The 14,188-nt window shown below is 43.8% G+C and overlaps 1 protein-coding gene across 4 annotated transcripts in view; it reads right to left on the bottom strand.

Annotated features, from left to right (window-relative positions):
- Positions 1–14,188, bottom strand: part of CELSR2 (cadherin EGF LAG seven-pass G-type receptor 2) — a 49,476-nt gene that overhangs the window by 21,048 nt on the left and 14,240 nt on the right. For all 4 annotated transcript variants that reach the window (XM_074188336.1, XM_074188333.1, XM_074188335.1 and 1 more), the window contains exon 3: positions 1,122–1,344. In XM_074188336.1, coding sequence (XP_074044437.1) covers positions 1,122–1,344 — 223 coding nt within the window. The remainder of the gene's footprint in view (positions 1–1,121; positions 1,345–14,188) is intronic.

The raw sequence follows: 14,188 nt of genomic DNA, 5'->3' as shown, positions 1-14,188 counted from the left end.
CTCCAAGGAAGGGCCTCCCTCTTCTAGGAACTCCACAGGGAAAACAGCCGCAAAAGCTGATTTGTTAAGAGCTTGTACTAGGTGACAACTAGGAGACTTGGGGTCTAGGCTTAGCCCTGGCAATGACTTGACAACCCTAGTAGATCCTAAGATCCCAGCTTAGTGATAGGTAAATAGGGTTCCCATCAACCTCCCTGTCTACCTGAGAGGGTTGTTGGGAAGATCATATGTGATAACTGATGGAAAACTAATAGGGAAAAGTATCAATCACCATGGAAATGTCAGGGGGAATTACTATCCTGTTCTGATCAGATCCAAGACCAAGAGAAACAGCTCAATTCAGGGTCAAAACAAGGAATACTTTCAAAATTGCTTTTTTGGAAATGCATACTTTTATGAGTGTAATTTATAGGTACATTATAAATGCATAGAGGCAGCACAACACAAGTGGAGAGTTGATCATAAAGTCAGGGAAATGAGACTTAAAGTCCCACCTCTAAGTCATTCTGTCCCTATGACCTAAGGCAAGTAAGTCCCAAGGGCTCAACTCTGAAATAACTAGAGAAGGAGCTGTGGATGCAGTGATGTCTCTGAGGAATTTCTCGGACCAATGAGATTACAAGTCACCGCCTCTCCATTCTCAAAAATACACAGGTCCTCTCTTCACAGCACAATCATTTCGGGTTAAGTCAAGTTCCAAGCAAAGGCTTATAGCTTATAGCTCCTGGTGGACAGGGACAACAATCCCAGGAACTTCTCTCATCTAAAGAGCACTACAAGGCTCTACACAGTGTTCTACACAGATTATCTCGGGTCTTCACCAAAGTCCAGAGGAGAGGACACTGGGTTCCAAAGAAATGAAAGAAGTGATCTGCTCAAGGTCACCCAGCTAGTTAATATGAGAAGGGGCATCTTCTGGGCTCCAAGTCCAACCCTCTAGCCAGTGTCACATGATCTCTCTGAAACATGCTGGTTCGGGGCATGAGTTTAAACTTGTATATGAGGATAAAGGGGAGCTAAATAATTTTCAGACATTTTCTGGGGCCATTGGATTCTTCTCCAACTTCCCCCAATCCCTTTACTTTGGGACAAGCTGTGCCATTCTCCCCATCTTCACTCACGTGAGGGCTAGGGTGAAGTGGAAGCGCTGTCGGAGGCCTCGGAGGGTGAGGAAGGAGCGAGCTGGGAAGCTGCGTGTGGTCACTTGGCAGTAAGGTTTCTCATAATCACCTGATGGGCAGTCACATTTGAAACCACCAACCAACAAGTTGACACAGGTACCCCCATTCTTGCAGACTCCTGGAGCACATCGGCCTGAGCGGGCACTCACTTCACAGTGCTCGCCTGAATAATGGGAGAGAGAGGAATCAATAGGAAACTCAGCACTCATGTTGGCAAGGATACCACTATCCAAGACCTCAGATACTTAGAAAGATGCAAGGAAAATTCACTAGGACCTAGGCCTCCATCCTTCTAACATCTTTCTTCCCAACACCCATGTTCCAAATCCCACTCACTCTCCACTATTCTGTTCCCTTACACATTTTCTCACCCTTAGATCCCCCCACACACACATGCACACCTCATCATTGACACAATTCTCAATCTTCTAGACATATATACACTGCCCCTTCTCCTCTCTATTCCCCTGTCCTCTCACCCTCAACTTTATATCCTCCACTTCACTGCTTTGTCATCTCCTAATTTCCTAAGCCCCATCACACACTGTCTAGGTCAATCCCCAATCTTTCACCACTCCCTTCACACCCACAGCACCCCCTCCATGACTGGTGGTGGTACTGTTCTATCCTGTCTCGAATCTCCCTTTCCCCTCCCTCACCTCTCAAGTCCAACCAGTTAACAAACCCTGACCATTCTACTTCTGGAATGTCTTCTGATGCTGTCATCTCCATCCTGGCTGCCACAATCCCAAATCAGGCTTTTATTACTACAATAACTCCCTAACAGGCATGCAATTCAATTCAATCCAATACTTGTTAAGCACTTACTCTATGATGGTCATTATAAAGACTGAAAGGAAATAAACTCTGGCCTCAAAGAGCTTAGAACCTAAGCTAGCAGAATGTCCAGCCTGAACTACTGTAACAGGCTTCTATTTGGTCACCCCCCTCATATCCACTATCCCACTGAAGCCATCCTCCATTCAGTACCCCAGTGGGTTAAGTGTCCATGTGACCATATTACCACCCTATTGACTAAACTCCAGTGGCTCCCTCTGTCCCCAGGATCAAATAGAAAAAGGCTATTTGGTGCTTTATTTAAATCCCATCTACCTTCCTTTACTCCACACAACCTGAGCTCCAGCAACACTAGCCTTGGAGTTCCTCTCATAGACTATGCCTCCTTACCTCTGCTGCCTGACTTCCCTCAAGATTCACCTTGAACCCCAACTTCTGCAAAAGTCTTTCATAGTCTCCCCAATTCTAGTGCATGCCCCCTTAGATGACCACTCATTTATGCTATTTAGATCTTATATGCCCATAGTCTTTGCATATCTGTCTGAGGTCTCTCCCATTCAAACTGTCAGCCTCCTGGTCAGGGACTGTTTCTTACAGTCTTTGTATCCTGAGAGTCTGGCCCAGTGTTCGACTGAGCAGGGAGGAAACACCAACCAGGAGACCATGGAGAGGTTTTACAGAGGAAGTGGCACCTAAGATGGGTCCAAAAAGAAGCTAAGGGTTCCTGATCAAGTAGCTGTGGGAGGAATGAGGGCATTGCTGGCTGCACCTGGGACAATTTCTCTAAGCTGTTCTTTTGTGCTGAACAGGAAGACTCCAGACAGTTGAGAGTGCAGGGAGATTAGATGTGAAGGAGATTGAATGGCCTGACTCAGAAGAGTAGAACTAACATCCAAGGTGAGCTGGAGTCACCCCTTTAAAAGGGAGAGCCCCTGAATATGCTTACTGAAGTCCTGGAAAGAAAGAGAGATGGCATCGTGATGACATCTGCAGAGAACTCAGAGCTAGTCAGAATGGCTAGGATGGCAGATGGCAGAATTGGGAGGAAATAAAGATCCTAAGAGACTACAATTTTGAGTCAGATCTAATATGATGAAGACAGAAGCCTGGAGACTCTGCCGATGCAGTCGAACACCTTCCCTTGCAACTTTGCAGTCTGAGAGCTGCCTAGAGAGTTCTCTCCTATGTAGCCCAGAACACCAGAGTGAGGCCAAATCAGAGCAGCACATAACTCGAACATGCTGAATTAATAAATACAAAAAACATTAACACGTGGTTTTCTAAGTTGCCCCAGTTAAGCAGCCGTACTTTCTATTTGTATTTGGCTTCACTGTGGCAGAGCACTGGTCAGGGAAGCAACTCCCCAGGTCCTACAGCCACAGGGGCAAGAGGCAGGACTTCCTGGCTTCAAGGACAGCTCACTCACTATTCACTACACCAGAAATGTCAAACTTGCCACAAACAGAAGCAAAACTCACTAGTCAAGTGTCCAAACAAGATTTCTTAGGAACTACTTAATAAACAAATATATAACACAACATAGATAATGGGATCTCAAAATAAATGATTTTATTTCAATCTGACCCCACTGAACTGTACCCCACTACTCTCCTAAATTTAACAGGATGAGATTTAATAGAAAGCAATTAGGTCCAAAAAATCAACTTCACATGTTAAAAGTATGAGGTACAGCTAGTCAGGGGCTTTGCCTGAATGAAATAAAACAAGAATCCCTTGTGATTTTGGCAGATTTACAAAGCTAAGGGAAATCACTCAAACCAGCGGACTGGGTCCATTACAAGTTTGTTTTCTAATCTCACCTGGGTCCAGGGTAAATCCTTCCCTCAATTCCCTCTCCCTAGCAAGGTGGTCTTTGGAGGGAGAATGGGAACAGTTTTGAGATAACAGGAGATGATGGAGAATGAGGGAAAAGAGGAGGGAGTTAGAAAGTAGATGGGGGGGTGGCAGTGTTTGTGGGAAGGAGAGGATGGCTCACAGAATCAGAGGATCTAAGTGAGAAGACCTGTTGGAACAATTCCCTCAGTCAGATTGTCCCTGTCACAGAGAAGGACAATGGTGGATAGTAGTAGTAACAATATTAACTCATATGTAGAGAGTGCTTTCAAGTTTGGAAAGTTTCTTTCTTGCCACCAACAAACACATCATCATCTCCTCCATCCAGGAAAACTCTCACTGCCCTAAAGTCCCACTCTCTTGCCAAACACAGAGGACTCTATCACAATATATAGCACAGGTACACAGTAAAAAGTGCTTAATTTAGAGAGAGGTAAACCTATGTCATCTCCAAATACATAGCCCTGTAACTCCTTTCCCTCCCCACTGCTCCCTCTGATCTCCTGGGTTCACAGTTTTAATGCACCAAACTGATTCCATGAACTTAGTTGGGCTAAGCTTTCAAAGCCCAAGCTCCCTGCCCCCTTGGCTCTGTGGTCTTGGATGCTTCTTTGGGCAGATGCAGAGACTGATCCAGAGAATCTCCTGCTCCTAGTGACCTCAACTCCAGTCACTAATGAACAGTAAGATCAGGTTTTCTCCCCACCCATAAGGTGGGAGAGGGGCAAGGGATCCCACTATAATCTGTCTATTTCCCAGACAGGAAAAATCAAGGCATTGTTGCTCGATCTTTTGGGATCTGGAGTCAAGCTAGAGGGCTTTGTAAGGATCAGAGGATTCTCTGGGGCTGGAGACCTGAAAAGCTAAAGGTGGATTCTGGTTATTCAGGTTTTCAAAAAGCCATTAATAGAATTCAAGTCTAATAAAAATCCTAATCTCATGTCCCTGACTCCCTCACTTGGCCCACTCTATCTCATTCCCTATCCCTCCCCCATCCCCAAACCAACCAATCCTCTAAGTTCTAGAGATGAGTTCTCAGATCCTGTGCTTCCTGACCGCCTGTTACCATGGAAACTCTTGTCCTCCCACCCGAGCCCCTTCTTCTTCCTCCTCCTCTTCTCCTGGAGAAAGACTACCCCTCTCTTCTCCTAGGTTTCCATTCCCCCCTCCCTCTTTTCTTCTTTACCTGAAGTAGAATAGGAAGCAGGCAGACAGGATGGGACTGCAAAGACTGGCCTAAGTGACAGAAGGGCTCCAAGTCTGTGTCTGCTTCAGGGCCAGTGTTCATGAACAGGCTTTCCATCTGCCTTGTCAGTGCTGCCTACCCTAGGTTACTTCTCTATCCTCTCATCTTGGGGGGGGGTTCTTCCTGTCAGATATGCCCCAAACAGAATTAGAGGGTGTGATCTGATGTATGTAAGGAGGGGGAGCAGCAGGAACAAAGGAATTCTGGATGGGGGGGAGGAAAGAGAGAAGAGGATGCTTTCTTCCTAATCAGGTTCTCTGAACCAGTCTTTCCTCACTGAAATCCATTCTCTACCCAGCAGCCAAACTGATTTTCCACCTCACTTCCCTCCTGAAGCAGCCTTATGAGCCCCACTAACCCTAGGACAAAATACAAAGTTCTCTACTAGGAACTTAAGGTCCTTCACAATCTGGTTCCATCTCTCCTCCCAGTCACATCTAATCAATCTGTCACATGCTCTACATCTAAGACAAACTGAGGCTTGTTTCTGGGACATCTCAATCTGCCCATCTTCCCCTTCTAAATGTATTTTCTACAGATTTCTCATTTATTTTCCTCAATTAAGATGTAAATTACTTGAAGATGAGGGGCTGTTTCAATTTTGGGGGGTCTTTGTATATCCATAGTGCCTGGCACACAATTGGAGTCTAATAAATTAAACTGATCTGTGAGAATAGAGAGGGAGGCTTCATGGAAGAAGCTAAGAAATGGGATAGAAAAGAAGGTAGAATGTTGGCTCTTGATGGAGAAGAATTCCAGAGTGGGGAGATTCAAAAAGAGAAGAGGTGATCACTATGAGACACTAGGTTCATTAGAAAAAACAGGTATGACAAATACAATTTTCTTTTCTGATAGAGATTAGAGATTGCTGGGGGCCATAGTTGGTCAGCTGGTCTAGGAGCTCTATTATGTGTCTACTATGGGCCAGGAACTGTGTTAAGCATGGGGGGAGACAAAAGGCATGAGGATCCCTGCTCTCCAGGAGCTTCCAGTCTAATACAATGAAATACAGGATCAGTAGGCAATAATCAAGAAAATGAAGGTCCTAGAATTAAGGGAGATTGGGGAAAGCTTTCTGCAGAAGGGCTGAAGGATGCCAGGGAAGCCGGGAGGCAGAGACAAAGAGAAGGCCCAGGCACGGCAGAGTTCATCATTGAACATGCTGGAGTCAGAGATGGGGTGTCTTTCTTGAGGACCAGCCAGGAGACTGGGCTGAGACTGAGGAGCATGTATTGAGCATGTATAAACTATAAGAAGACTGCAAAGAGGAGGGAGGGCAGGTTAGGGAGGTCACCTTGAAGTGACAAGGAGGAGACAGGGTCAGATCTGCACTTTGGATCTGCACATGCCCTGGAGGAGGGATTCCCACCAGCAACTACTACAATTGTCTAGGAATGAGGTGATGAGGGTCTGCCCCATCTGGTGGTAGTCTGAGGAGAGAAGGGGATGATTGGGGAAAACTGAATGACAGGAAAATTTACATAATATTATCTGGATTTCAGCAATATATCTAACAATAATCTCTCTCAATGCTATTGTGGATAAGATGAAGCAACAGGACTGGAGGACAAGATAACAAGATGGATTAAAAATTGCCCTATTTAACCAACCCAGAGAATACCTGTTGATTACTAATAGACTGATGTCAACCCAGAAGAAGGTTTCCAATGGAACACCACAGGAAGGTTTCCGATGGAACACCACAGGACTTAGTCCTTGGCCCAGATCCAGTTGATGTCATAGCTCACATTTATGTAATACTTGTCAAATATGCTGGTGACACAAAGCTAGAAGGAATTCATAATGCATTAGATTACATTATCAGGATCTAAAAATATCTCTATGAGCTAAGATCGGAGAGCTAAAGCTAATGAGAAGAAATTAATAGGGATAAATGTAAAGTCTTGTTCTTAGCTTAAACAATCAATTGCATCAGTAGAGAGTGAAGATGTGGATGTTTACAATGCATGTCAAAAAGATTTAGAGTAGACTACAAATTCAGTAAGGGGCAGCAAGAGAATTTTTTTGGGGGGGTTGTCAAGACCTGTAATATCTTTTGTGGAGTAATTATGTTTGTCCTTAATTTTCAAAGAAGAACACGACATCAGGGAGGTCATGTCATAACAAACACAAGAACTGGATTTGAGTGAGGAGAATGCTGTGCTAAGTCACCAGCTTCACTTCCTCCATCTGGGTTCAGTGGCCAAACAGGAATCAGAATGACTGGAGATGGCCCTGGATGTGAGGCAATCAGTATTAAGTGACTTGCCTCAGTATCACACAGCTAGTAAGAAGTATCAGAGGTTGGATTTGAACTCCTGTCCTGACTCCATGGCCAGTGCTCTACACACTGCACCATTATCAATGTAAATTTTCAACCATCTTGCACTTATAATTTCATGAGAATAGGCTGGGGCATTAAGAGTAAGAGTTTAAATGAGTTGTCTAGGGTCATACTATCAGTATGTGTCCAAGACAGGACTTGAATCCACATCTTCATTACTCCAAAGTTAGCTCCCTAGCTATCATGTCATGATGTCTCTCAGCAAGATGATGTTATAGCAATCTTAGGTTTCATTAAGAGAGGTTTAATATCTGAAGTATGGATGGGGTAGGTTAATACCACTGTAGCCTGTCTTAGACTACACCCATGTTCCTGTTTTGAGCATTAGATTATTATAGAGATGCTGATAAGTCAGAGTATGCCTGAAGAAGAGTGGCAAGGATGATGAGAAGTCTCAAGCCTAGGACATATGAAGAGAATATTTAATAAATGCCTTTTCATAAATCTAAAGGACTTAAGAATGCTTGCTCCTAAAGAAAAGAGGATAGAGATAATAATTGTCTTCAAATATTTAAAAGGTTGATATACGGAAGTGGAATTAGGCTATTTCTGTTTGGGTCCTATGTGACAGAACCAGCACCAGAACTAGGAAGCAAACTTAAGGAAAAGTTTTCTAGTAGAGAAATCAAAAAGTAAAATGGGCTGCCTTTATTGATGGTGAGTTCTTCAAAATGAGGCTATTAGGTCTTCCTAAGAATGTGGAATGACTTCTTGGGACAGAGCATGAGGATGCTTTGGTTAAAAATTAGATTAAATTAGGCCTCAGGTCTAGGGAAGAACGATGAACAGCAAATATTTGCCTAGGAAGAATATTTGTGGGAGAGGGATAGTGAAAAGAAGGACAGTGTTGGGGGGTAGGAGGCTTGGAGGATACAAATTCCCCATTCCCAATCTCTATCTTCAGGCCCCAACTAAAATACTAGCTCCTCTGAAGCCTTAAAATATCTGAAGGTTTCTTAAGTAGAACTAGGCTTGTAGTGATTGTCCTACATTGCTCCTGAGAGAAGGACTACTACCAAGAGATATATATATATATATATATATATATATTACAAAGCATTAGTTTCTAGGCAGTTGGGTGGGGTAGTGAATAAGGAAGGCCTTGACTGAGAGTCAGTTAAATCACTCTGGGTGAGTCACTTAATTTCTCTCAGACTCAATTCCCCATTTATAACATGGGGATAATGATCAAATATAAAGTATGAAAGTAATGTTATATAAAATATTATATAATGGTTAGCTATTATTATTCATATATATTTCAAAAATAATCTTCCTAAGATAAAAGTCTGACCGTGTCATTTCCCTACTTAAAAACCTTCTCTGGTTCCCTAATGCTCCAGATAAAATAAAAACCTCAGTCTGACATTTAACTCCCTCATCAGTCAGGCTACAGTCAAGTTTTCAAGGTTAGTATTTTCCTCCTTCTCCTGATATATTCCTTGATCATGGCCCAGGATGCACTTTCCCTTTACCTTAACTGCTGAAATCTTTTTCTTCTAAGCTCATCGAGTGCCAGCTCCTCCATGATTTCCTCTCATCTTGCCTCCAACCTCATCCACAAGTCCCCTCTTTCTTCCTCAAGCATTCACCTGGCTCTCATCCTGGCCCTGCCACACCCTTCCCTGGGTACAGCGCTATTACACTCCCAGGGCTGTGCCATTTAAAACATCAACAAGCATTTATAAAGCTCCAGATAAATCTCTGTATCCTTGACACAGAGCTGTGCGCTCACAGCAGGCAATTGTTGAACTGAGTTGCAGACTTAAATATATAGAAGAATTTCCCAATAATCAGTTGTCCTACAACTAAGTAAATCACTCCCAAATGGATGAATTCCATACTGCTGAGATGAAAGGCAATCATGAGATGGACAGAGCCTGGACTGGAAGGCAGGAAGACTTTGGATTCAGCCTCAACAGACATGTGACCCTGGGAAAGTCACTTCCCTTTTGAGGACCCAGAGGAGGCTGTACTCCATGACCTCGAAGGTCCCTCCCAGTGCAGAACTAGGATCCCATGTTTAAAAAGAGCTGAACAATCACACAGCCAACATTACACTTGCCACCCAAGAGGGCTCATTCCACATGGGAGCATTTTCAATTGTTAGGAAGATTTACTGAACATCAAACCTGCCTTTTTCTTTGCAACTTCCCTTCATTACTCCTGGTTCTATCTTAGAGGACCAAGCAAATAAGTCTAATTCTTCTTCCAAATGACAGCTCTTCCTACTCTCTGAGGACAGATACCACCTTACTTCCTAAGCGAAATATCTTCAAATCTTTCAACTATACTCATAAACCATGATTCCAAGGTCCACCCCTTTTAGACCTGCCAGTTTATCAATAGTCTTCTTCAATGAGGTCTGTGATCTGAACACAAGCATGTAGATGGGAACTGATCAAAATTGATCCAGAGCTCAAAGGTGTCCTGGAAGCTGTAACTTTAATATAAGCCCATGACCACTTTAACTTTTTTGGTAGATAAATCATATTGTTAACATAAGGAGCTTTTGAGGTTACAGAAAAGCTACTAAAAAACAATACGCTATCTAGCCATGCCGTCTCTATATTTCTGTACTTGAATTTCTGTTGTTGGGGGTTTTTTTGCAAGGCAAATGGGGTTAAGTGACTTGCCCAAGGTCACACAGGTAGGTAATTATTAAGTATCTGAGGCCACATTTGAACTCAGGTCCTCCTACGCAACCTAGCTGCCCCTGTACTTGAATTTCTGAACCCAAGTGTAAGACTTTACATTTCTCCCTATTATATTCAGTCCAAGTTCTCAAACTTTGGGGGCATAAGACTATAAATTTTACATTGAAGCAACTTTTTTGATGGACTTATGATAAAGAATGTGATCCACCCCAGAGACAGAGTTGATGGTATCTAAACACAGACTGAAGTTAATTTTTTTTTCTTTCTCATTTTTTCTTGAAGTTTCTTCATCTTTGTGGGGGGGGGGATAATGTTTACTTTTATAAAACTTTTGTAGTAATGTGAAAATAAATAAATAATTGAATATTGTTTAAGACTATAAATTTTACTCTAAAATTACTGAACACTCCAAAGAGCTTTTATGGGGGGGGGGGTATTATGTTGCTCAGTCATTCAGTCATGTCTCACTCTTCATGACCTTGTAGACCACAGCATACCAATGCTGTCCATGGAGCTTTCTTGGCAGATATTGGAATGCTTTGTCATTTTCCTTCACCAATGGAAAACAGAAGTTCAATGACTTGCCCAGAGTCATATGGCTAGTATCTCAGGCCAGATTTGAACCCAGGTTTTCCTTACTACAGGCCCAGTGCTCTATCCACTCAGCAACCCAGCTACCTCTGTGGGGGTTATGGCTATTGATTCTTACCATATAAGAAATGAAAACATCTTTGGTTATCATGTAAATAATATTATGAGCCTATGAAAATAGTTCATGGAACCCTAAAGAGGTCTCAGGGATGCCCAACAGTTATCAGGCCATACCCTGAGAACTGCCAAGCTCAAGCCTGTCAAGATCTTTTTTCATCTATCTTGTGCTGCATTGCTATCCCTCCAGCTTTGGGCCATCTGCAGATCTGATGACTTTATTCAAGTGAGACATAAATGTGAAGCAGCACAAGGTCAAGCACTAATCCTGGGGCTTTTAATGGAGACCTCTTACCAACTGACTCCTCTCAGTCTAGTCATTCAACCAATTTCAAATCCATTTAACTATATTCTCATCTAACTCACATCTCTCTCTCCTTTCCATAAGAATAATGAGATTTTTAGCAAATATTTTGTTAAAAGTATGTACAAGATTCTTTTAGTCTATTAATTTAGTTCCCCATCTGATCCTCCCAAAAGGGAAAAAAGATGGATGTAGGGTGGCCTGTTTTTTTATAAAGCCCTGTTGGTTCTTTGTGATCACTGCTGCTTCTTCTATATGGTAGCTAACCAACATTTTAATAATGTTTTACAGAAGTTTTGTCAGAAATTGCCAAGATGGAGGCAGCTAGATGGCACAGTGGATAGAGCACCCTCCCTGGGATCAGGAGAACCTGAGTTCAAATCCAGTCTCAGACACTTAATAATCACCTAGCTGTGTGGCCTTGGGCAAGCCACTTAACCCCATTCGCCTTGCAAAAATCTAAAAAAAAAAAAAAAAAAAAGGGAAATTGACAAGGTGATTCACTTAAAATGTGCAGCTTCCACTGTTGTCCTTTTATTTAGTCCACTGTCCTCCACTCCCGCAGGCCCTCTTCTATTCTCTACGTTCTTTTGAAGATCACTAATAAGAACTCAACAGTCACAGATTCTAGGACCTTCAGTATACTAGGGTATCAGCTAATACAAAAACAACAACTACCACCCTAATCCTGAGGCTCATCATACACACATCAACCCAGGAGTCCCTCTTAGTTGCCAGGCAAAAGGGACAGCCCTGCTACTTTTCAGACTCTTCTAAGAATTCTCCTTTTAACTTGATTCCTAATGCATTAAAAATTTGAAGAATTATCTCAGGGAAGTCCACTCCATGTGGTGACATGATAAGAGCATTCAACTCAGAATCAGGAGGACTGGATTCAAATGCCACCTCCACTAGCATCAACCCTCTCACCCTCCAACTCCATGCAATAATAGTGGGGTCCATCTGCAGTTGGTCCTCCACTTCTGGCCCAGCAGCAGCTCACCTTTCACTCCACTGAGCACAGGATTTAGTTTTGGTTATCTCTCCCCACACCCACCTCCAGCCTTAGTCCTCTCCTTCCCCAGTTCCACAGTCCTCAACTTCTCTCGTTAACAAATTATAAAAGGGCAAGTCCTTCGAGGACAGGGTGTATATTTTTTTGTATCTGTATCCTCCATGCTTAGCACAATGTCTAACACATAATAAGCAGTATAATGTTCTTTTTCTTTCCTTCCTTCTCTTCTTCTCCATTCACTCTAGGCTATCTTCTCCCTTTCACATGCTTCCCATCTCCCCAGCTTCTGAAACTCACAAAAACCTGGTTTTCTTCTGAAAACTACCCTTTACAACTTTCTCCAGTGTTGGCAGCTTGCTCCCAAAGTCCAAAAGAAGTGGAATAAATTCTCTTTCTTCCCCACCCTCCACTTCCAGATCCTCCTTTGAATCCCACTCCTTTCTCATTCCCTGTGTCCATAACCTTGTTGATAGCATCTTCTACTCTCAAGGTGCCATCTTTCCTTCCTTTCTCAGTGAGTTCAGTGCCTACTTCAAGCCTTCCTTCCTCTCCTGTTATCTTTCTGTGCTCCCCTGCCCCACTGGGCTTCCTTTATTAAGACCAATAACCCTTCAAACACTCTGGTCTCCTGGTTCATCCACCTCCTCAGTTCTCATGACCTACATCTCCAGTCTATCTCAGTCCCCTACAGAAGTGGTCACACCTTAAGACTTCCCCATCAATGGTGACTGTTCCACCTCTGTGATCTTAAACTCAACTTGCCCTCTCTGATCTCTATCTCAGATGCTTTCACCTCTGTCTTACTCCACCTAAACCTGCTCTTCTACCTCACCCTGACCTCCAGTCTCCCGAACCTTTTCTGGTTCTTCTGATCCATAATCCCTTTTCTGAACTACCTTTCCTCCCTTCAGGATGGTCTCTATAGCAACATTGACTTTCCTTCCAAACTTCCCTCTCTCTATGGCGCAAGCCTCCCAGACATCTAATCTTGGCTTCTTCTCTCTCACATCCGATCATCTGCCAAGTCCTGTTGGTTCTACCTCCTCAGCCTCTCTCACATCTGTTCCCTTCTTTCTACTCCCACAAAGTCAGCACCCTAGTTCAAAATCTCTAATTCACTTGGACTCTTTTTAACAGCCATAATTGGTCTTCCTGCTTCTACTCTCTCCGCTCTCCAAATCATCCTTCACAAGGTGTCAAAATAATCTTCAGAAAGCCTAGGGCACGAACATTATGGTCATGTTATTCCCTTTCTCAGAAGCCTCCAGTGACTCCCTAATGCTTCTAGCATAAAATTCAGACTCCTCAGCCTGGCACTGAAAGTTCTTGATGATTCAAACACTTTGTTCTAGCCAAACTGGAAAGCTAGTCTGAGAAGCTCTTCTTCCACATCTCTGACTTTCATTGTCTTTCCCTTCAAGGTTTACTTCCCTCAAGTGCCCTTTCCCCTGTGAAGCCTCCATGATCCCCTAAACCAAAAGTGGTTTCTCTGTCCTCAAAAACTCCTAGAATCTCCTTTCCCCCTTCCATTCCTTACCTTATACCCTATCTGTCTTTGTCCACATCATCCGGCTTCCCCGGAGCAGGGACCGCTTCGATATGCCTTTGTGTTCGTACTCAGCTATCTGGGGGTCGCTCAATAAAGGCTGACCTGAACTCTTGTCTCTGACTGTGTAACCAAGGGCAAATCACTTCAGCTGTGGGAGGCTGCGTGGGCAGGATAAGGCCCTTGCCTCACCTTCCTCGTGGGGATATGGGGACAGATGCTCCTCGCCCTGGAGCCTGTATCTCCTGGGGGGAGCCCCTCGGCTCCTCTTTCTTTCTTTCCTTTTTTTTAGGTTTTTGCAAGGCAACCGGGGTGAAGCGGCTTGCCCAAGGGCGCAGCTAGGTCGTTATTAAGGGTCTGAGGCCGGACTTGACCACAGGTCCTCCTGGCTCGTCGCCACCCGGCCGCCCTAGGCTCCTCTTTGGCTCCCCCGTCCCTTGTCTTTCTGCCACCCCTCCTCGCCTCACCCACGAACCTTCCCTCGCACCGTCAGCGGCTCCCCTCCCACTTGCTGCCCCCACGCCCCAGCAGCGGC

This window comes from Macrotis lagotis, chromosome 5 (genome assembly GCF_037893015.1).
Source record: "Macrotis lagotis isolate mMagLag1 chromosome 5, bilby.v1.9.chrom.fasta, whole genome shotgun sequence".
In the NCBI taxonomy this organism is placed as follows: domain Eukaryota; kingdom Metazoa; phylum Chordata; class Mammalia; order Peramelemorphia; family Peramelidae; genus Macrotis; species Macrotis lagotis.
Note: the sequence above shows the minus strand (reverse complement) of the source record. Positions and strands in the feature narration are given on the sequence as shown.